A 23,837-nucleotide genomic window follows, 5' to 3' on the forward strand; every position below is an offset into this window, starting at 1 on the left:
GTTGCAGTCTCGCTGATCTGTCAGCGTTGTCTGTGCTGCATTGCCATGGCGACGGGAGCGGCTGCACGCAAACGGCACAGGGTGTTGGAGCAGCGTTTCCAAACAAATCGAGCTGGCCTGTGCTCAGAGCCTGCACAGCCCGGCTGCAGGGCCAGCTGTGAGCCCACCACTCTTGGAGAGGAGCTACACACCCCTCAGCACCTTGCTGGCCTCCTGGACCCTCACCAGAGCCCCTTGTCCTTCCTGAGCTGTGCAGCCCTGGATTGAACACAATGCTCCAGGTGTGGCTGCACAAGGGTGAAGCAGAGTAATCGCTCTGACAGAAAGAGGAAAAAAAAGAGAAAACATGGAATGCAAGAAAAAGAAAAGGCAGAGAAAGAACATGGAGCAAGCCACCTTCAGCACAGGGGCCCAAAAGGGATGGTCCTGGTGATGGGCAGGGAAGGGAAAAGCAGCTGAAGCTGAGTATAGTATGGTCTCATGTCAACATTTCAGAAATAGCTCTCTGTTTAGGGGTCTCTCAAGCTGTGCCATGTGATGCTGCACTAGTTTGGAGAATGTGGGGTTCAGCTGGAACCAGGACACAGCGCTGAGCTGGAGTTCCACTTTTTAAATGCAGAAACTGGGGGGAATTTTATTTTGCATTGACACTTGAAGTAATAATAAACTGTCTTAAAAACCCATAAGATAATTGTACAAGCATTGAACTTTATTTAAGAGGTTCGCTGAGCTGCCAAGGAGCAAACCTGACCCATTACTTCAGCCCAGCACCAGAGCACAGGGATGAGTTCAATCACCCTCACCAGGGCCATCAGCCTGTGTCCTGGGGGAGCAGGAGGGACAATCCCCTTCATTCCCACCACTGCAGAGCAATGGAATCATCCCCATCAATTCTGAGTGTGAATACAGAATACAGAAAAGGGTCTGACTTACAGGTCTGATGGAGGAAACCAAACCATGGGATGTGCTGGGTGTTCAGGATCAGGGCATTGAACTGGAAATGAACTGGAGTGGCTGGAGCTGGGATGGACACTGGGACAGCAAACCAGCATCCACAGCATGTTCACCTGGACACAGGCTGGTCCTTCCATCCAGGGGCTGACACAGCTGCTGGAGAGGTGTCTCACTGACACACTTACCCTCTTTAACACAAGGATTTCCTACAAGCTGCAAATTAATTATATCACCTTTTAAATTGAGCTATTAGTTGCACAGCTTTTTTGGGATGCATCGAATTATTCAAGTCCTACTACAGATTTGCAGCTCTAGCTATGAGATGTGGTCACTGCACAGGAGTTCAGTGGGATGTAGTGCTGGGTTGCAGTGAGGAAGGAGCAGTCACTGCACCATTCAGTTCCCAGTCCCTCTGACACGCCATTCTCACTGCCGTACAAGCCCCAGCACTCGGGAGCAGCAGCTCTGCCACACAGGTGGGACTGTAGAAAAAGAGTTCTTGGCTGTACATGGCTTCCACAGTGGCTTTGTTACATCAGGTACAAACTGTACAAGTTCTCTGGGTTCCAAGTGTTCTACGGGGCAGAAACAGTTCAGCCTGTGTTTATAGACTGGGTTTAAGTGTAGAGATTATTACAGGTAAGGACCAGGCTGAGTAACCAGCTCCATGTAACAGCAAAGATGTGGGTTTAATACAACCTGCAACAGTACAAATATGTACATATGTACAGAGGGGGTCCTCTCCTCCTGCTGCTGAGCACCCTCGGCACTTGATCCTCAGCTTCTCTGGAAGCAGGAAACACTGGAGTAAAACAGGTCCAGTTCTGCAGCACCTCAGGGTCCTGGGTTGAGCTCTCTGTGCCCGGGGCCTACAGGACCCCCTCGCTGAGGCGGGACTTGCTGTAGTCCCCCAGGTCGTTCTGCAGGTCTCGCTCCTCGTCATCTGCAATTACACATTGCAATTAGATCACTACTGAAATGCTCGGCTCAGATCTCATGTGGTATCACTGAAAAAACACCCAAGTGCAGTTCCCAGGACATGCTGCTAAGGGCACAGCCCTGAGCTGGTCAGGGCAGTGACAGGACGTGTCCAGCCCAGCTGTGAGTGCTGCAGGGGGATCTCTGGCTGCAGGGCAGCCCCAGCTCACCGACTGCCTGGCTGCACACCCTGCAGCACTGCCACACCAGCTGCTGCCTTTGACACTGCCAGTCAAGCTTTCAAACTCCCCCACTAAACCCAGCTCCAAGCCCCATGCCCAGAGCTGACACCATTCACAGAGGGTGGGAACCTCAGTGACTAGCACAGGGCCCTTCTTTACCAAGGGCCTCCTTCCCTCAAAAAGTGAAAAACCCTAAAACTTCCATTTGCTCCAACTAATAAGCTTTTCCTGCACCTCAGAGCTACTCCTTTCTATCAGGAAAGACTCTCGTTCACAGCAAAAGAAATCCAAGTTCAGCTCCCCCAGCTGCACCTGGAGCTCTGCACACCTTCCCACCCAGCACCCCGGGAGCCAGGCAGGGGCCTGGGGGGCTGCTCCAGCAGCAAAGGCTGGAGTTCACTGCACGACACAGGTTTGTTCCACAAGAAAGTGCCACCACAGCACCTGGATGTCCTGGAGTTACCCCCCTCCACCATCCAGCCATCACTAACAGACATTTTAGAAGCTGCCACCTTCAAACATCCCCTTGCCCTTCAGCAGGTGCCTGAGAGCAGGAACCAGGCTGGTGCTGCCCTGCCCCAAGAACATCCCCCAAACTGGCTGTTTCCCCTGGATAATTTCAATCTAAGCCTGCACATTCCTGGAGGCAAGAGAAACCATGTGGAATCCAGTGGCTTTGCAGCACATGCCACAGGCTTTGTTCAGTCTGACGCAGAGCCGGGTGATGTTTACCTGACAGTTTTTAGACAGAAATTCTCATTTCTTTTTTCTCCTCCCTAAACAATTATAACCACCCTCCCTTCAACCCTCCCCTTCTGCCCTCTCCTGCCCTGCAGACAAATCAGTATAAAGCCTGAAGCAGCCACTTTTTTGAAATACTGCCCCAGAAGCTCCACCAGCCACACTCAAATCACAGCTCAAGCCAACACGACAAGTTATTGAGGAACAACAGAACAAAGCCTGGGAAATGTGGTTTGAGGTAGTAACACATCTGTTCAGATGATCCCACAGGAAGAAGCTTTCAGAAGTCACCCTTTAACCCTAGCTCTTAATCCAGTCTGTCTATACAGAGACAAAGAGGGGTTCATCAGCAGAAGGACCTTCCCCAAGTTCAAATCCCAAGCCACCAGAGCAGGGACCTTGCAGGGACCCCACCTGGAAGGGAAATGTTTGATGGGGTCACTGTCAGTCAGAGCTCTGTTCTTCCAAACACCACTCACACTGCAAGTTACACAAGCCCAGTCTCTGGGGTTTCGCATTTTCCCACCACTTAGAGCTGTGTCCCACCACCCTTTCCAAAGAGGCACTGGGGAATGCTGCCCCTGTCAGTGCAGCTGTTCAATCCCTGCTGCCCCAGCCACCAGCTCCTACGGTCTGGCTCTGCTCCCAGGGAACAAGGGACAGGACAGGAGGGAACGGCCTCAGGCTGTGCCAGGGGAGGCTCAGGTTGGATACTGGGAACGTTCCTTCACAACGAGGGCTGTCCAGAGCACCCAGGCTGAGTGAGGCAGATGGCACCAGCAGCACAGACTCGGCTGCAGTCACAACCTCCACAGCTCCATCCTGAAGCCCAGGTAAGGAACTCCTGCAGTGAGGAGCTGGGCAGGACCCACTGAGGGCTCAGGGACACACAGGAGACCCTGCACTCCGTGCCCACAGCAGCTCAGCACCCTCAGGGGCATGGCTCCCATGGCCCCAGCACGGACAGGAAAGTGCCATGGCAAGGGACACCTGCTACTGGAGCAGGCTATTCTGCATGCCCCTGTGCCTCTGTGCAGCTGCCAGCCCAGGGACACCTGCCAGACACACAAACCCCCTGCGAGTCCTGAGCACGAGGGGCACACAGCAGCCTGCAGCTGGAGCAGCAGGCACTGCAGCCCATTGATAAGTTAATCAATTGGCACAGGTTCTGGTCCATCCCATTCCTTCACTTGTGCACGAGTTCCAAACTGCCAGCCCAGCCCAGTCTGCTGACACTGCACTCAGCTGCATGCTCACACAGTCAGCTGCTCTCTACTGGCTTTGCCCATTCATTTTGCCTAGATGCCAGTTAAATACAGTGCCTGAAAAACCTCCAGCTAAAAACTTATTAACTTATATAACTTATGAGGATCAAAATCAGGGGGCCTGTAGGATTTTTGTTTCCTATTTCCCATTTCTTATTTTCCCCCCCTCTTTATTTTACACTTCCATTTAACTGGAAATACTCTCTGTTTACCCAACATTCTCACCCTGCAGACATGCAGGCCTGTCCCAAATATCCCCCAAGAGCTGGATGGAGAAGGCAGACAAGGCAGGCAGAGGCAAGCGAGGGAGGCGATGCAGGAGCTGCATGCAGGACAGGGAATGGCCATGCACACACAGGTGTTAGGCAGCACTGGATCAGGAGCTCCAAGGTAGGTTAGCAGAACACCACAAGCCTGTTGAATCTGTGTATAATGCACAAAGTGATGCCTGGAATCACCGCCTGAGGCCTCACTGCACACCAGCTCCAGGCAGGTGCGACAAGAGCAGGAATCAAACCACTTCATTCCTGTATTTGACAATTTAACAATGTCAAGGCCCAAAGCCCTCCCAGCCAGGAACCAGAGCTGGGGGGTTTGGGTAAAACCATGTCTGGAATTTGGACTTGCTTTTCCTAGCAGGAGCTATAGACAACTGCAGTGAGGTGCCAAAACCCTCTCTCTCAAGACTTGCATTGCTGCTGTCCCACAGAGAGCGAGACCAAATCTCAAGCTTGTTTGTTCTGTCTGAGCAATTTGTGATCAGCTAAACCAGAGAGGCTTTACACAAATTCAACAAGTAACTCAGCATGGATTTATCACAATGGGATGGAGGTAAGGCCCAAGCTCACCTTGGACGTCTTCTTCTCCACCATCACCATCCTCTTCCTCATTGTAAGCCAGCTCGGCCTGTTTGTCTGCCTCATACTCACCCACGTTCCCATCATCCCCATTATAATCTGCCAGTTTAGAACCCTGCTGCGGGTCCACAGGGGATTCATTCTCATCAAAGAACCGGCCTGTGGAGTAGGAAAGGAGTGAGTCAGCAGCAGAGAGGAAAGAAACAGGGAGATCCTACACAAGAGCAGATCGCAGGGGGAGGCAGTCGGGTCTGTGGTAGATCCAGCTGGAGAGAAAGGGGGGACAAGGGAGAGGGCTGAGGCAGGGCTTGGACAAGGCTCCTGGAGCACCTCTGTGCAGGTGACACCTCTGTGTGACCCTCGTGACACCTGGCTGTCCCACACTCCTCTCTCCACAGCAAGGGCTGAGTGAGCACCAAACAGCTCCACCTTGGATTGCCCACAGGCACCAACACAAGAATCCTCAAAAAGCACAAGAGCTCTCACTCTTGGAAGGGTCAGCAGCCAATTTGCTGAGGCCTGGCATTTTTCACACCCTGGAGCCAGCCAGCGCTGCCCTGGTGCCCTGCAGAGGGTGCCCTGCTGGCACGGGAGGGAGCCCAGCACAGGCCTGCCCTCACTGCCCGGCTTGGAAACTCTAGCTGGCTTTACACTCTGCCTCCCTAGCAAGCTGTGACCATTTCCAAAATGCCCCAAATCCAGTATTTTCGTCTCCCAACAAAAATTTAAGAGTGGTTTCAGATCCTGAAACAATGCAAAAGAAAAACAGGAATCAGCTGGAAATACAGAACGAGCAGGCAATCACCCAGGCACACGGTGAGAGATTACTGGGGAGATATCAGCTCAGAGCTGGTGTTCAATGGGGTACAGGGAGATCTCCTCCAGCCCAGTGCTGGAGAGAAGCAGCTCTGAGTCTGCAGAGGTCACTGGCCTGGAAGACTCTGTGTAAATGGGAAAAATGGGATTAAAGTGTGATACAATTCCTGCACACTGGGCACCAAGGCTGCCAGGGCAGGTGATGACTCCCAGTGCAAGCAACTAATGGAGAAGTAAAACTGGAGCATGATTTCAGCATCGGGATTAAAAATGGACAGATGTAGAAGTAAAATTATTCCCTAAAATAAGGTGTATGTAAAAACTAGGACAGAAGCAGTACCATCCTGCTTCTCTATATGGGGAAAAGCAGCAGAATCACACCTAGCACAGCTCAAACGTACAGGAGCACCAGTTTCAGGTATTGTCATAGAACAAGCAAGAAAAACACCCACGATCTGTTTAGAAATCCAAAGTTCCATACATTATTCATTGCCTGTTCATGTCTAATGGAGTGATCCTGTTGGTATTTTTGACACTGCATTATATACATAACCGAGGTAGGACAGTGGAATTTGCACATGTTAAACCCAAACTGAGCCATGGAAGACAAGGGCATGTACCCAACTTCCAGCAAAACCAGCCCATGGGTAGCCAGAGACAGTGTGACAAATGAATTGAAGCTGACAGAAGGAAAGGTTGGAGTTGATGAAGAGATCCCAGGAAATGCAGCAGGCCCACAAGGGCTACAGACTGAGTTCAGGGAGCACAGTCAGGCTGGTGAGCCCCTCCAGTGCCACCCCTGCCACGGCAGGGACACCTCCCACTGTCCCAGGCTGCTCCAAGCCCCAACCAACCTGGCCTTGCACACTGCCAGGGATCCAGGGGCAGCCACAGCTGCTCTGGGAATTCTATCCCAGCCCCTGTCACCCTCAGAGGGAACAATCCCTTCCCAATCTCCCATCCATCCTGCCCTCTGGCAGTGGGAGCCACTCCCTGTGTCCTGTCCCTCCATGCCTTGTCCCAGTCCCTCTCCAGCTCTCCTGGAGCCCCTTTAGGCACTCTAAGGTCCCCCCAAGCTCTTCTGTCCCCCAGGCTGACCAGTCCCATTCTGCACCCTCTGCTTCACAGCCCTCAGTCACCAACAGCCAGGCAGGCACCTGCCCACGGTGGGAGCTGCAGGGCTGGGCCACAGCTGGGCCCCTCCATACCAGGGGTGAGTCTGTCACCAGTGGACCTCTCTGACCATCAGGACAGACCCTTACACAAACCTGGATCAGCTATTTCTTTCCATGATAAACTCTCTCCCTCGTTGCACTGTTAAAGCCTACAACCAGAGTTATTCCAAAGAGAAGAGACTAAGTGGGCACAATTCCTGACTCTCAGGTACCCCCTCCCAGCCTACAATGGAGACATTTCCTTCCCAGCTCCAACTGCCCCCATCATTTCATCCGTGACCAGGGAAGAGAGACAATCCATTAACAAACCCAACCACTGAAATGAGAAGTTCTCACTCCAGAAGTTTCTTCCAGAAGCTGCTTTGAATAAATAAGGAGCCTTGCACACCTCAGGATACACACAGTGGAAGCCAGGCCTGCCCAGGTTCTGTGACAATTTGTAATACACTTGTCCCTGCTCCATCACAAAGTTCCATGAGTGATATTAAAACAACGAAAGTTTTCTCAGTTTTGACTGAATTCCTACAATAATGTCCAAAAAGTGTACTGAAGTCAAGTAATAAAGTGAGTAAGTCAGCATCCTGCATCTATCAACGTTCTGACTTAACCAATTTAACTGTGCAGCAATTTCCAAAAACACCTTAAATTCTGATAAGGAAATACTTTTGTAAAATAACTGAATGTGCATGTGAAAAATAACACAGTAAAGCCTATCCTTTACCCAGGAACACATTATATTCCTTCTCAGGATCCCTCTCTGAAGCCACCCTCTGCAATGGCCCCCATTTTCCAGACAGGTACTTACACAGATAAAAAATGAAGGGATTTTTTTAAATATACTGAAGTGTGTGATATTGGCCAACTTACTTTGCTTAATCTTCTGCAAGTCGCTAACTCGGCTCTTTGGGATTTTTATCTGGTCTGGCTCAACCTTGTGCTCTTTCTGGGTGTCCATATTTTCTTCAAAATTCAAGTGCTGGAGAGAATTTGGAGGGATCTGCTTGGCAATGTCAGCGTTTCCGTCGCCGTCACTGGGCAAACCTACAACGGTGAAATGGGAAGTTACAGTCAGAATTTCAGCAGGACAGGACTGGAACAAGCCACCTGCAGTGCAGGCATCACCTGATATTCTCTGACCTTCAAGTGACTTGATCAAACACAGAGTTTATTTTCTTTGGGTTTGTCTCTCTTCTAACTGCAATTCCTTCAAACCCTGTCACTGCAGGACTAAGTTCTCACCTCCTAAACCTTCCCCATGTCACCCTCACCCTCAAGTGAGCTGTTCCCAGGGACAGGAGGACACTGAGCAGGCAACAGGAAAATCTGATTGTGGCTACCAAGATATCAACAACCAACCCCTGAGGGGCTGGTGCAGCCCTAATCAGTACCCTAAGGAGGAACATGCATTTAAATTACTCTGTCCACTTGAAGCACTTATCTTTCAAATTTCTAACTCAAAATTAGGTGTGATTGGTCAAAAGGCTCAGAAATTATTGGTTTGGAGGATACAAGAGGCAAAAACACAGGCTTGGATCCTGCAGAAATTTATCCTTGGTTTTCTTCTTGTAACCAAAATACTGTCCCATCACCTGCTAACAGGAATTTTACCTGGTGCCAGGTTTGGAGCATGGGGCTGTTCAGTTGGAAGATTGATAACAGGCTGATGCCCTTCACTTTTAGGAGCTGAAATAAGTGGCCTCTTTAAAGCTAAAACAGAACACAGGGACAAAAGTATTAATGTGAAACAAACACACTATTTACCTGGTCTTGCTCTAACAATCCTGTAAACTTCTATTTTTTTATAATTTTCTAAATGAAAATATAAAAGGTAAGATTTCAGGAGGGGCATTATCCAAAACATTCCATTTTGAGAATTCAAACCTCTAAGGCACAGTAGAAATGATCTGATTTTACACCCCACTTGAATTTTATTACCACAGAGAGATTTTAAAAGCCTGCACTCACTGTGAACCACATGGTGTTCACACACAACATCTACATCACCAAGACCCAAATGTGAAAGAATGAAGAGTATTTCTCCTAACCAGTGGGAGTATCTTCAGCTTTAGCAGGGTCATTATCTTCTATTTCAGGCATGCCTGCATCTCCTCCTGGTTTGATTTTCTCTGCAAGACAAGAAAAGGATATTCTGCCTTACTAACCCTTCAGTCTGAACTGTGAATTTCCCTCTTGTGGAAAGCTCTAATTTAGAACAATCACTGCAGCTAATCAACGTACCTGAGCCAAACAACTCCTCCTTCTGCTTCAGAGAAATGCACAGTCTGGAGGCTGGCAAAGGATGCAACCCAACTGGCCCATTCTCTATCACAAATGCCCAAAAAAGGAAATACCTTTGCCATTTGCAACATGTTCTGAAGGCTCCTCATTCTTCACTATGTCTTTATCTTCCACCTCTGCAACGGTCTCAGGGACTGCCTGCTCACCATTGCTGGGGCTGACCGCAGTGTCTTTACTAGACTGAACTTTTTGTGTGGCCTGCTAGAAAAAATAGAGAGACAACATCAAACACTTCCCTGGAGATTACAAAATAAACATCCTCAAATTCAAGATTCATTTGGGTCAGCAAAACTGTATTTATGAATTCCGTGATCACCAAAGCAAAGAGCAGAGCACTCTATGCACAAAGCTGGACCCTGGAAACACAACTGAACAGAAAATGTCCATCACAGCACAGCTGCAGCACATTTCCACTGCCATACAGAGGTGTTAAGTACAACAAAAACAGGTTAAGGTAAGCCTTAAGCCTCAGGTCAGAGCCTTGAAACAATTCCAGACTGTGAGAGAAGATGTGACAAACTTGCTCTCAGTCTGCCCTATTATTTGAGATGTTTATAGATGAAGTAAGGACACAAAATTTTAAGCATCTGTTTGCAGAAAAGAGGCCCAACTTCTACTGGCAGCCTGGTTGATGTAATCACACACTCGATAGCATTCCAGCACCATCACAATTTGCATCACATTAGCACCTCGAGCCTCAGCAGAGCTCAGGCTCCCTCTGCAGTAACCTGGGCAAGGCTGTGAGAACACAGATCCCACCCTGGAGAGCTGAACAGAGATATCCATGTTACAGGCAACAACTGAAATCCTCAGCAGTGACATCATGGAGCAAGGCTGGAGCACAGCAAAGAATCTGGCTTCAGCTCCCAGCTCAGTCCACTGGGTGAGACAGTCGGCAGATTTCTTGCACTAACACCCACTTAGGGCTGCTCAGGGGGATCCTGAACACAAAGTTAGGGAAGAAATGTGCCAGGCCTCCACATCTCTGAGGCAAACAGCAGGCTTTGGGCTCTTCTCATTCAACACAAACTTTTTTGGCATTACCTTTTGTTCCCGAGCAATTTGGTCCATTAATTTCTTGATATTCTCTTCATGCTGCAGTCTCATTTCCTTGATCTGCTGCCCACACTGCAGGCTTGAGGAGAAACACACCATTAGTTACACTTCATTTGCTGGAGCCGCTCTCCCACAAATAAAATAAGGGGAAACATATGAAGTGGCACAAAAAGCCAAACCTGAGCTATAACTAGAATAGTCTGTCCAAGAAGCCTCGTCCTGGCATGTATATGGAGTGGGAATGGACTGAATACAGTAAGAAAGCAGAGCTGGAAAAAAATAGGCACAGAGCCGAGAAAACAGTAAAATAAAGAGAATGGCCTTGAATATACTTCCTCCAGGAGCTGGAATGCAAACAAAAGGTCAAGCTGCACAGTTAATCTGTCCACAAATATTAATTCTGCTGGGAAAGCAACGTGTCTCCCTTGGCTGTCAACAGAGAAGGTGCACGCGTGCCACTATCAGTTACTGCTCCCAACTCAATTAACACCATCTGAATACACAGCCAGCTGCTCCAACTTCCCCAGCAAGCCACAACAACATCAGCCCAATCACCAAAACTCCCATGTCCCACAGACTCTCAGCACAGCACAGACCTTTATAAGTGTAAAAGTTTCAAACACTTTCTCAAGAGTTAAATTTTCCTCACTCCTCAGAGCAGGAGTAGTTGTTCTCCCCGTTTCTCTATCAGCAACTGAAAGGGCTGAAGTCAACTTAAAATTTCAATCTACACAAGGTGCTTTCAGTTTCAGCTGAAACAAATGAAACTACACTGCTAGAAAGGCAGCAATTAGCAATGCTGGTGACACAGGACTGTGTCCTTTAGACTCCTTCATGTGTTAATGAGCAAAATCTCCATGTTATAAAAAATACATTAACTTAAAAATGCAGAACGATTCCACTAAGTCAAGATTCTCCTTAGCTCCTATCTCACGTTGGGGGAAGGACTACAACATCACAAAGAACTTGAAAGTCAAACCTTCAGCTCAGGTGCATCGCCAAGTGATCACACTTGTGTTTGACAATTAGCAGACACGAGACTAATTAGCACTTTTTAGTAAATACAGGTCCCACTCACACACACCAGGCTGCAGCTGCCAACACTCCTGAGGACATACCTGTCATACTCCAGCCTCCTTGTCAGGTATGTGTTGTTCTTCTTGTACTCGTGCAGCTGATCTTCCTGGCGGATGAACTCCTGCCGTAACTCTGCCAGTTGTTCTGGGCCGAAAGAGCAGAACCACCATGAGTACAGAAAGATAAGAAAAAATGCCCCGTGGCAGATGGCATTTCCAATATTGCTAAGTAAGTAAGAAATTGCTCAAGTTTCCTGTCTAGACATACTTTAAAGGTTCTTAAACCAATCTGAGGAAGATGCCACTTTACTCATGTATGCCAGATGGCAGCATGAATTAGAGACAAATTCTTCTGATACTATGCCCATCTCCCTAAGTGTTTCTGCACCTTTGCATTCAGAAACCTTGCACAATGCTATTTTCCTTATCTGCTGGAAACGTCCATAATTTCCTGAATGGCTCTGTCACTCTGAGTAACACAGAAGTGCTGCCAAGTTGCTCCAGGCAGGATGCTCAAACACTGTTTGTGGCAGTGAGTGTACAAAAGGAGGCACCTTTCTGCTACCCGTAAAGCCAACACAGATTTCCTGTCTTCACAACTGCTCTAGAAGCTCTCCCTGCTCCTCAGGCTAGGAATAATGAAGCTCCCTACTACTTTAAGCTGCAGCTACATGGATACAGGCAGAGCCCATGTGTGTTGTGTGCAGGCATGTTCAGATGTGATCACGTTCTGGCTCCCTCTGAAGTGCTCTGAACAGAGCAACACCTCAGGCATTATAATCATGTCTGCACAGAACTGCAGAGATGCGTCCTGGACCTTTTCTAACCTGGCATAACAATCACAGTGTTTCTGATCAAACTCTGCTAAACTGCGTGTCTGGCCATGGAAATGATTCTACTGTCATGTAACTCAGCAGTGCCAGAACACACATCCTTTCTGCAGCAAGGTGAGAGCCAGCTCTGCACTTACCCACACCAGGTAACAAACACAGTGAGATTTCCCATTATGAGAAATGTGAAATTACGAGTTCCAGCATCACCAGATCCTTCATTTATACTGCATTCTGCATCACCTGGGCAGCTAAAATGCACAACTTCAGCCGGCCAAGTGAGTTTGGCCATGAGTCCCTCACCCTTTAGCCGATGTATGTCTGCCATCTGATACGAGATGTTGTTCTGCAGCTTCATCTGGAAGGAAGAAAAGGATTAATAAATACAGGTGACCAGCAGGTTGGGGAGGGTTTGAGCTGTGAAGACTCAGGTGTGTCTGTTTGCTTGGTGAAGCAACGTATGGACAGGATTATCAGAGTGACGTGCACAAAGTTCCTGTAAATCTGAGAAATGTGTATTTAGTGAGTGTAAGTGACATCACCAAACTAAACACTGTGTTCAGGCTTTGCTAACAAAGGCTTAAATTTTAATTCCAGAACATATTTATATTAAAAAAAAACCTAGATTGTCTCAACTAAAATAAACATGCTGCATCCTGATATTGCAAGAAGGACAGTAAACAGCCAATGTCAAAGCACAGGTGGATAAAAATAAATACAGCATTAACAGCAAAACCAACTGTTACCTAAGACATATAATAGAATTGTTATATTTAAATAGCTCTTTTCTATGCTGCTATCTAACATCCTAACACATTTTATTTTGAGAGAGAATCTCACACCAGTAAACAACAACAGCTTTTAATTTGGCATTTTTAGTAAGGAAAAAAATAGTTACAATAAGTAAGAAATGCACCTACACAAAGTCCTGAAGTAAAGACGCTTTGTTTTATCATTACATAAAGACAAAAACCAGCAGGAACAAAGAGAAAGATGAATGTGTGGAATATTCTAAGAAAGCAGGTAAAAATCCCTGCCTGCCCTCAGGCAGCTCGGGTGCTGTGGCTGTTTTTGTTGCAGTTTCACAGTGACACAAAGGGTAACTGCAGGAAGGTGCTGAGCAGGGCTGTCACGCGTGGGTGACAAGGTCAGCATCACCTCTGGGAACAGCACACTGCAGTGCCAGCACAGCCCCTTGGCCAGGACATGGTGGGACACACATGGGGACATACCAGGACACAGGGGCTGTTCCAGTGCCCCCCACAGTCCCTGAAGTGTCCGTGTCAGTCACCTCTGTTTCCTGCCAAAAAACCCCAAAACACACCTGCCCTGTCTTTGGGACTTCCTCCCTGCACCCGAGCCTCCCTTTTATCAAATTATTCATTCTGTATTTCCCGTGGTGTCTTTGCTGTTACAAAAGCACTCTGAGCAGGCTGATCCCTTTGTCCCGTGTGGGTATGATCAGGCATTGCTGCCTTGGCCCCCCAGCCATGCAGGAACTGCAGCGATGGTGCTTTCCTGCAGCACAGTGCCCATGGAACACCCCACAGCTCTGGGCACACAGCAGAGGCTCCAAGGGCAGCAGAGCTTTTGTGCCAGCCTGCAGGATCCTGGCTGACCCTGCCTCGCCCCTGGAGCACGGGCAAATCCCGACCCATGCCCAAAACAAAAGCCAAGGGGGCTCTAGGGCCTGGAGAGGCACCACCACGGCTCCCATCTATCACAGGACACAGCACTGCTTCACCCAAGGCTTTTCCCAAAAAGGAAAGCAACAGAACTGGACAATTCTAGAGACAGAGCAGAAAAACTAGTAAAATAAACAAAATGGACTTGAACATATTTCCTCCAAAGCCTGGAACATTACTGAAAAGTCCAGCTCCACAGTTAATCTGTCAGCATTTATTAATTCCACCAGGAATGTGATCTTTAGGTAACCTGAGCCCTCTGACCACAGTGCTCTGAAAGAGGGACAAAATTACTCCCCAAAGGAACATCTTGGAGCCTCCTGGCACGTCAGAGCCACAACTGTCTCATGCTCTGCCCACCGAGGCATTCAAGGCCCCCTCACAGGATGCACAAAGCAACATCTCACCAGGGCCAGCCTTGTAGAGCTGCACTTCAAAGGCACAACCCGCCCTGCAGTGGGGACACACAGGGAAGGGGACACACAGGGAAGCAGAAAACACAAGTCACCACCAAGCCCCTCCATCCACTGGGCACCCACTGTGCCAGCTGCCCCTCCAACAGGGGACAGGGGAGCAGGTGCACCCAGTGATTTGTTGTGTGAATGAACAAGGGTCTCCCCCTCTTGCAAAGCTACAGGCAATAATCATATTTTCCTGTATTCTACTCTAATGCAGTTATTCCCCAGAAACCAATAAATCTGTAAACAAAGGAGATCCTGGGAAGTAGCAGGGCCTATTTTCAGACCCTCATCTATGAGAATCCCTCACACACAAACCCTTCCCACTGGCTCTTGCTGATCCCATAACCATGTGCCTGGCTGGGGGAGGGCTGCTGTCTGTGAGCAGGAGCTGCATGGAAATGTGCAGCACTTCTATCACACAATCTTTCCTTTTGGTGATTTTGAGTTTCAGAGAGAAGTGACAGAATTTATATCCAAACCCGCTCAGCTGACAGCAAATGTCCCTCATCTGAAGGACAGAAAAGGAGGAAGCTTTTTTATGATTCATGGGATCTGCTCCACCTACACATGCAAAACCCACAATCCATGAGCTGTGGCGCAGGTCCAGCTCTTCCTGGGCCCCATCCTCCTTTGGTCTGGACCTGTTTGTATTCCTGAGCTCTCAGGGGCTCCTCAGGGCCTTTCCAAGCACTTGGGATGGAGAAAATAAACCCTCTGCAGCCCAATGAGCCCTGCACAGGAAAAAAAACCCACCAGAAATCCCATGCATGGTCATGTGGCAACTCTCCAGTGAATCCTGAGCTGTGAATCTTGCGGTGTAACAACTCCACATTGCTGCTGTCAAGCTGCAGCTTTGCAAACTGAGGAGTTACCAAGTTTTGGCAACAAAGAGCAGAGCCAGCTGCTGCTGGGGATGTTTGACTAAACAGTTCATCCCAAGCGTTTCTGGGCAGCAGGTAAGGGCAGGGCAGTGTTGCAGAGCTGGCAGGGCCAGCAGCAGGCAGGGAATGAGAGGTGCACTGGGCGCCTGCCACCTGGAAGCTCTCCACCAGTCCCTGCCAGTCCCACGGCAGCATGCTCACAGCAAATGGATGTGCTAAGCCATGGAAAAACCCCAAACCCAACGGCATGCTGCCAAAAACCCATGGAATACCCAGGGAGCGGGTGCTACCTGAGCATGCAGCACCTGCCCAACTCCAAGGTAGGCATTACCCCTGCTTGCCTCTCACAGGGCGCTTCAAATGAGACCTCCTTGTTTGTTCCAGGCCCAACAGACCCTCAGGAGCTCACCGCAGGAGGGGAGAATTCCCAAAAATTCATGTTTTCCTTTTCTTTTTAAACACAAGACACAGTCCCATATTTGCTCCCAAAAGCTAACACCACCCTGGTGCAGTGTGATGGGCTCGTTCCACAAACAGGGGACAGAGGGGACAGCCAAGGGTTTGGCCTTGACTCCAGAAATCCCTGAGCCAAGAGCAGGCTGCTGCAGAAACCAGGGCTGCCTCAGCACTGGAAAGGCACTTGATTTATGTGACCACAAGGCAAAGAACCTCAGCTGAGGACAAAGGAGCACAAAGCACAACTGACGCTGAGACTCTCCAAATGAGTTTTCCTTAAAATGAGCCTGACTTTGTTGTGATCACTTGATACCAATGCTGGGGTTTTATTTCAGCTCCTGCATTTCACAAACAGATTAAGATCACAGGTAATGAGCAGTTGGATCAGACAGACTTGCTAAATTCTATTTTGAGAGGGAAAAAAATGATTATTCAAGCCTTTTTTGGTCAGACACTTTACATCTACTACTGTTTCCTTGCGACAGACTTTCATTCTCTAAAACAAAGCTTTACTCTCTACTGTCACAGAAGCAGTAGTCCTTAAAAAAAGTCATTTAAAGGGTTTTAGGAAAACAATACACACTGTTGCCACTGAGAAAAGACAGTGGCTTACATGGGAGGAAAAAAGGCCAGTGAGTGGTTTTTGATAAAATCCTGCTCTTCTGGCCTCTTAGGACACTCTGAACATTTTGAACACAAGAGAGAGGATGCTCAAAAGCTACGAGCTCACACGGCCTTAGCTGGCAGCTTCCGGAACAAAGGAGGAAGACTCACGGCACACGCTGCAGGCAATTAACATGAAATTGAATTTGGCAGGTGTACTGGGCAGGTTTCTCTGGCTGCCCTCTGGCCCTGCCCTGTGCAGTGTCACACTCAGAGTGTCCAAAGCCCAGGCAGAGGGTGGGCAGGCAGGGGCAGCCAGCAGCAGCTGCTCCTGCCCCTGGTTCCAGTAACCAGCGCCGCACCGCCCAGCTCAGACCTACATCTCCTGCCCCAGTGTCCTACAGGGACACATCACATTATCCAAAATAATACCAGTTCCTTCATTAAAAGCCCCCCTTGTCATGCAGCCCAGCAACTGATCCCAGAATCCCTGAGGCTGGAAAAGCCCTCCCAGACCATCCAGCCCAACTTGTGCCCGATCCCCACCCTGTCACTGCCCAGCCACATCCAGGAATTCCCTGCACACCTCCAGGGATGGGGACTCCAAACCTCCCTGGGCAGTTCCAGTGCCTGACCACCCCTTCCAGGAAGGAATCCTTCCTGAACTGTGCCTGACAGCTTGCCTGAATCCTGCCAGGGCAGTTTTACACCCACAGGCAGTGACACTAACACACCAAACAAGCTGACTGCCCTTTTGCAGACAGAAGGGAAAGTATCTTGGCTAAACCCCAACTGCTTTAGAATCACTGAGGCTGGAAAACACCTTTAAGATCATGGAGTCCATGTCATATCCAACTGGAATTTTCATTGCAATCTAAGGAAAAATAAAAATTAAAAATATGCTTGTTGAACAACCAAAGGGCTTAGCTTTAATGGCTCAGTAGGAAACATTAATACAAACTTAATCAGTTCAAGGGAGTCTAACTCTGGAATGTGATGTATACATATTCGGATTTTTCTGTGACAACTCAATGCATTTCCTGAGGCTGTTCATCCAATGTGCAATAAGAAAGGGCCAGAAAACAAACCTAGCTGGCACTAACCCTGGAGAGTGTGGCATTTCCATAAATCCCACTGTGAGAACAGTGTTCAATGGGCAGAGGGATGACCTGCATGCAAATACACCCCACACGCCCCCTGAGCAGGACTTGCGTGCTGAGCCCCGTGAACTTCCCCGTTCAGGACGGTTATGAAAGCACAACAGCGAAAGTTGAACCATTCACTCATCTTCCACAACAAAAGAAATCCCCAGGCCACCCCCACTGAAAGGGCAAGCTGAATTTTCAATGAGCTTGGCTTCTCCAAGCCAAGGAAAATGACACGTTAGTCAGCAGCAGGGTTTGTTTGGATTTTTTTTTTCCCTCAAGTACACGCTGGCAGCATAAAAATCAGAGTGTGCTGTACCAGGCATTCCAAGAGGCAAGCTCGGGGTGCTACTAAACACCACACTGCTTTCATTTCCCTTGAAATGTAGTTTTTGCGTCCGGGTTCTTGAATGATCACAAGAGATCAAATATTCTCAGCAGAGACAGAAAGCTAAAAAACAATAAGTAAATTTGAAACAGCCGTCTGGAAAGGAGCGATCTCTCGGGATTTTCACTGTTCACAGGACATCTCCAGCTCTTTTGGGGGACGTTTTCAGAAAAGAGAGAGCGCCGCAGCTGTCCCAGCAGCACCAAACCCGAGCCTCGGGGCTCGGTTCAGCGCCGGGCCGCAGAGGCTGCGGGGACACCTCGGGCAAGCAAGGGCCGGCAGTGCCCCGGGCTGAGCCGCCCCCTGCCCTTACCTTGCCGTCCTCGCAGCGCTTCACCTGGCCGTCCCTGGCCTGCAGCTGGCTGCTCAGGTGGGTGTAGTCCGCCTCCTTCTGCTCCAGCTGCTTCCTGTGCGAGTCCACCTTGCCCAGCAGGTCCGAGTTGCGGCGCTCCAGGCGGCCCCGCGCCACCTCGGTGCGCTGGGCCTGGCTCTGCAGCTCGGCCAGCTCCTCCCGCAGCAGGGCCTGCCGCGACGCCGCGTTCCAGCAGTGGAAGGCGAGCACGGCGATCACGGCCAGCAGCGCCACGAGCACCAGCGAGGGCAGGCGCCCGCCCCGGCGGTTCGCCCCGAACCCCACCATGGGGCAGGCCGCGCGCGGGGGCTTCAGGCGCGGCGGGGAAGGCGCTCAGGAGCCCTGAGCGTGCGGGGGATGTGAGGGGAAGGGGATAGCCTGAGGGGGGAAAAGAGGGAATGGCCGGGGGGAACTGGGGGTCCGCGGGGAGGGGTTGAGGTGGGGGGGTAAAGAAGGGAAGAGGCCCTGAGGGCAGCGGGCTTGGGGAGCTGGGAGAGAACGGCGGGAGGGAAGAGCCCGAGGGGAGCGGGCGCTGGCCGGCAGGGCTGTGCCTGTGCCGGTGCCGGTCCAGCCGAGCCGCCGCCGCCGGGCCGTGCGGGACCGACCGGCCGAGCCGCCACCGCGGCGCCCCGCCCGCCGCCCGCCCCTTGCGGCTCTCGCGAGAGGAGCCCGCGGAGCGCTCGCGAGAGCCGGGCCCGCCTGTCCTGAGGCGGCGTGTGCCGGGCCGTGGCGTGGTTGGATGGTCCGCGTGGCGGGGGTACGCTAAAGGACATTAAAACCTGTCCGTGTCACACCGTGCCGTGCGCGGGGAAACGCTAAAGGACATTAAAACCTGCCCGTGTCACACCGTGCCGTGCGCGGGGAAACGCTAAAGGAGATTAAAACCTGCCGGTGTCACACTGTGCCGTGCGCGGGGAAACGCTAAAGGACATTAAAACCTGCCCGTGTCACACCGTGCCGTGCGCGGGGGTACGCTAAAGGAGATTAAAACCTGTCCGTGTCACGCCGTGCCGTGCGCGGGGAAACGCTAAAGGACATTAAAACCTGCCCGTATCACACCGTGCTGTGCGCGGGGAAGCGTTTCACAGTCCCAGCCCTGTCCAGCCTGGCCTTGGGCACTGCCAGGGATCCAGGGGCAGCCCCAGCTGCTCCGGGCACCCTGTGCCAGGGCCTGCCCACCCTCCCCGGGTAAAATCCCTGCCCAGCATCCCATCCATCCCTGCCCTCCGGCAGTGGGAAGCCTTTCTGTCTTGTTCTGTCCCTCCATCCCTTGTCCCCAGTCCCTCTCCAGCTCTCCCGGAGCCCCTTCAGGCCCTGGAAGGGGCTCCGGACCCTTCTCCAGGTGAGCACCCCCAGCTCTCCCAGCCTGGCTCCAGGGCAGGGCACACTGCGGCAGGAACCTCGCGGGCTTCTCAGCCCACACCTGAGAGGTGTTTCCTGAGGAACAAAGCGTGTCCTCGGGGTGAAGTGAGGGCGTGGATCACTCATTTTGTAAGAAACACTCACATAACGCATTTACTCCTGGGGCAGATCTTCACACCCCGTTAATGTCACGGTGCCACCGGTTCTCACAGCGGAAAATGGGATACTGAGCTGGGCTGGAACATGGAACCTGGACTAAGTAAGAAAGGAGATCTTTCTCCTTTTGACTGCCTTCCTTAAAAATCAGCTCGGGTGGGAAAAACCCAAGCAGAGTCACAAAGACAACCCTGCAGTTTTATCCACTGGCCCGCAGGCAGAGCTTAGGCTTGTGCACGTACGAGATTCCCGGCTGTTTCGGCTCGACATTCGAGTTCCTGTTTCTAGCCGACATCTTTTAGGTTAGGGCGAGGGTTAAAAAGGGTTTTAGCGGACACTGAATTCTGCTCCTTACATCTAGATATCATTTCGATCCCTCAATTCCATGTTGGCTCGTTGTTTTTAGGGGTTTTTGCTAGGTTTGGTGAGGGGCTTCTTCATTTGCATACTAGCCCTGATTCATTTGCATGCCGACCCCGATGTCTTCTCCTCTTCACCGTCTGGGTGCCATCCTCCGGGAAGCAGCAGGGTGTAACTCGACAAAAAAGGGGAATTCCCAACCATCAACAACAGGTAGTTAACGAAAAACTATTAACAACAGGTGATTGCAACAACAAACAGTTAGAACTCCACCCTGGCAGCAGCTGGCCCAACCTGTGAACTCTGCAATCTTCTAAAAAAATAGGCAACTTTTCTACTCGTAACAGAACCAGCTCTGGCCGTGGCTGCAGCCCCTGCCTCGGTGTGAGGAGAGAAAGATGCCAGCAAAGTCAGGGTTTGGTGTAAGAGGACAGGGGTCCCCGCAAAGTCAGGTGCACAGGTGTTCACCCACACAGAGACTTTGGGCTTGGCTTTGCTCCCTGTGATGGGATTCAGTAGCATCACTTCTGCTGCGCTGCTGTGACCAAGCACCTCGGGCAGCAAGCAGAGTGTCACAGTGAGCTGCTGGGCACAATCCAGTACCTCCAGCTGCAAATGGTGTGGGGAGCATGCGGGAGAAACAGCAGGGGATCAGTTTTCCTCCTGAAAGGAGCAAAAAGAACAATATTTAAGAAATAAAGTATAAAATACCTTGCTGAGACACAGCATACATTGTGCAGAATTGCCAGCTGTGACAGTGATGTCACAGCTTTCTCCTTCCCACCTGATTCCATAATTTACCTGCCAATAATTGCGCTTTGGCAATTTAATTGCTGCTACGCTGATGGCCCATTAATTACCAGCCTACTCTCTGCAGATGGCAGTGCAGATTCACATTCCAAACCCAGCGTTGCAAATTTTCCCTCCTTGTGAAGTGGATGGTTCCAGGGTTTAAGCTTCCCTGTTCAGCTTGTTCCTTCTGGCTGCACTTACTCTGTGCCAGCCTGACCGCTGTGAGCCAGGAAATGTTTGTCTAAATAATGGAAATACAGTATAAATGTGACCAATTTGAGCTCACAACTATATCTGGGTTTGTTTTATTTAATCTAGACCTGGGTTTCACACACTTTGGTTTTGTACTAACCTGTAAGACGCAGCTCAAAAATCTCTCCACGTAGTGCTCAGGTGCTGGCCCCTCTCCTGTTTCAGCTCTTCCTGTCGGAATTTGTTTGATTTCCCAGCTCCTCAGAGTTCAGGGTCAGGACTTGCCCCTGCACAATTTTTTGTGGCTTCCTTTGCATATCTGGGAACTGAGGCAATGCCAGGAAGTTTTCTTTTTCCAATTAATTTGCCATTTAATTTCATCTGTGTTCCACACCCTGCGTGTTCTTTTCCTGGTAGGAAAGGTGCTCCTGCTGCCTCTCCCTGGCTGTAACCTTACACTGTGTGTTGGAATGATGTATCCCATGGCATGCTGAGCTCAGCCTCTGACAAGATCTTGGCTGATCCTTGGCTGCTCTGCCCACGACCTGGTGTGAATGAGGATATCCCTGCCCGGGGCACTCAGGTGTTTCATCCTGAGACAGGGCAAGCACACAACTAAGCCTTAATCCCTCTGCTTACCGTGGAGAAAGTGAAGGATCCAAAGGAGAAAATTTATTTGGTGTTGTACTAAAACCTTCCAGATCTTCCCATGCATCTTTTCCATTTGTCTGCCACTAATATGATTAATATGCACAAAGGTTATTTAACAAAATAGTAATGAACTAGCAAACTCTTGTATCCACTAATGTAATCAAGAAGAAGTAACCCAGCCAGCGTTTATGGACCTTTTTCCTACATCACAGAGAAGAAAAACTGATGTAATTGAATGACTTTTCTGTTAGCATTACCAGGGTGTCATAAAAATGTGCAGAAGGAAGTTTGATAATATAAAATTACAGTGGTTCTGGAAGGTGTTAACATTTTCCAAGGAAGAATGCTCAGGACTGGTGGTGCTGCAGTGTAAGCAGCAGCATGAGAGCCCTTATCAGCAGAGAAAACACACAAAAGAGCCTCAAAAACTGCTGCTTCAACCCTTGTACCGTTGCAGCCCAGGACAGGGCATCCTCCTGGCTTGGTTTTGCTGATGAAATCCATCACATACATTTGATTTTCCTCTTCCCTTCAGACATTCCACTTTGCAAAGGAATTGCTGATTATTTGCTTCCTTTTTCTTCTTATTTTTTCCTGCTGTGAGGTTGGAAAGTTTAGGAGCCCCACATGTGGTATTTTTAGAACCAGGGTTGTATTGTTACTGCCATGGCATTTTTACCAGTTAAAGCAATAAAAAATCTGAGGTGTTGCTCCAGCCAAGTATTTTGATCCCTTCAGAATCCAAAGCAGGTTTTTAAATGAAGGATAAGTTTAGCCATATTTAATTTTTTGTGAATAATTTAACTCAAAGATAAGAAGACAGTCTGATTTAATAATCTATTCAGCAGTACAGAAAATTGGTGATTTTAAAAGGCTCTGATTAAAGACTCTAGGATTCCTTTTCCTTCCACAGTAGCAGAATAAACCTTTTTTACAAGTTTGTGGTTTTTTACAAACATTCTGAACACAGAACTCAAATTATCCCAGACTTTTAGCATATCCTTAAAAACTGATTAACATACTCCATCTGTTGGTATGCCAAGCAACTGTCCAAATGAGCAGCATTTCCATGGAGATTTGTAAAACTCCAGTTAAAGTAGGAAAACAGCTCTAGAAGGGGGATGGCATTGGAGGGGTTTTATTGGAATGTGGTTCTTGCACTGCTGGGTGAGGTTGATGCTCTAAGTGCTGTTGTCCTGCAAGGTGTCCATCTCCTCATCCCAGAGCTGTGTCTGTGAACACTTTGGGTGCTCACTTGCAGGAAGAAAGGTAAAAATGATTCCTTTCCATTTGTGAGTACCCACAAGTGGCCCTCAGTGCTCTGAGGGTGTCTCTCGCCCATCTCTAATGAAGTGTAACTTGGGCTGCAGCAGCCAGGTAAGGCCTGTTAACTTCTCAGGAAAGTGTTTGCTGTATCTCTGAAATGTTTGCCATCTCTGAAGCTGGCACTTGAGCAGCTGGTGAAGGACCTGAATGGAATCAGAACTGGGGCTTGGAGCTGAATTGGGGTTGTGTTTATTTACGGGCACCTGAGGTTTGGAAGTCTTTGTGAGAATAAGGGCTTTGGAGTGAGGTATCAGAATCAATCTCCAGGAACATGCTGCTTTATGAAAACAAACCCAGGAGCATCTGGGATTGGCTCAGCAAATGGCAGCCCAAAGAGCAGACCCGTGCCCAGGGAATTGTGCTTGGCCTGAAGCTGCAGCCCAGCCCGGGAGCAGGGAGCACAGCTGTTCCTGGGAAGCAGCTGGGGACGCTCGGTGCAGGCTGGCATTTTCCAAAAAGGTGCTTTCTCTCAATAGTATTCCATGGAAGGAGCTTTGTGTTCATTTTTAGTAGCAGCTCCAAGGGGCTGGTGGAATTCCTGTAACAGCAAATGACATTTCCAGCAAGGATAAAGCCACAGCTGCTGGCAGGAGCTCCCATAGGTTATTGTGGATAATCACTGAAAAGGCAAAGCATTGATTTTGGAGTGATTCTTGCGGGGAAGTGTCTGTGAGGGAATGAAGAGTGAATGGTGCTCTGGGAATGGTTTTGTCTGAGATTCGGAGAGGAGCTGACAGCTCGGGGCTCACGCAGCTCCTGGGGATGCAAACCAGGCTGGGAATGCCCAGAGTGGCCGTGG

At 49.6% G+C, this 23,837-nt stretch overlaps 1 protein-coding gene across 4 annotated transcripts; it reads right to left on the bottom strand.

Annotated features, from left to right (window-relative positions):
* Nucleotides 1-688: 688 nt before the first annotated feature.
* Nucleotides 689-18,771, bottom strand: GOLM2 (golgi membrane protein 2). 4 transcript variants are annotated; one of them, XM_063170052.1, is made up of 10 exons: nucleotides 18,161-18,770; nucleotides 12,532-12,586; nucleotides 11,441-11,543; nucleotides 10,311-10,401; nucleotides 9,320-9,464; nucleotides 9,014-9,094; nucleotides 8,577-8,675; nucleotides 7,836-8,009; nucleotides 4,969-5,136; nucleotides 689-1,897 (listed from the first exon to the last, which is right to left on the bottom strand). In XM_063170052.1, the coding sequence occupies exons 1-10, from the start codon at nucleotides 18,485-18,487 to the stop codon at nucleotides 1,824-1,826; spliced, it is 1,317 nt and encodes a 438-aa protein (XP_063026122.1). In that variant the 5' UTR covers nucleotides 18,488-18,770; the 3' UTR covers nucleotides 689-1,823. The 4 variants fall into 4 exon arrangements, with proteins under 4 accessions (XP_063026122.1, XP_063026120.1, XP_063026124.1 ...); XM_063170050.1 differs by having other exon boundaries at nucleotides 9,320-9,467; nucleotides 18,161-18,769; XM_063170054.1 differs by lacking the exon at nucleotides 4,969-5,136 and having other exon boundaries at nucleotides 18,161-18,771.
* Nucleotides 18,772-23,837: the final 5,066 nt, after the last annotated feature.

This window comes from Melospiza melodia, chromosome 15 (assembly GCF_035770615.1).
Source record: "Melospiza melodia melodia isolate bMelMel2 chromosome 15, bMelMel2.pri, whole genome shotgun sequence".
In the NCBI taxonomy this organism is placed as follows: Eukaryota; Metazoa; Chordata; class Aves; order Passeriformes; family Passerellidae; genus Melospiza; species Melospiza melodia.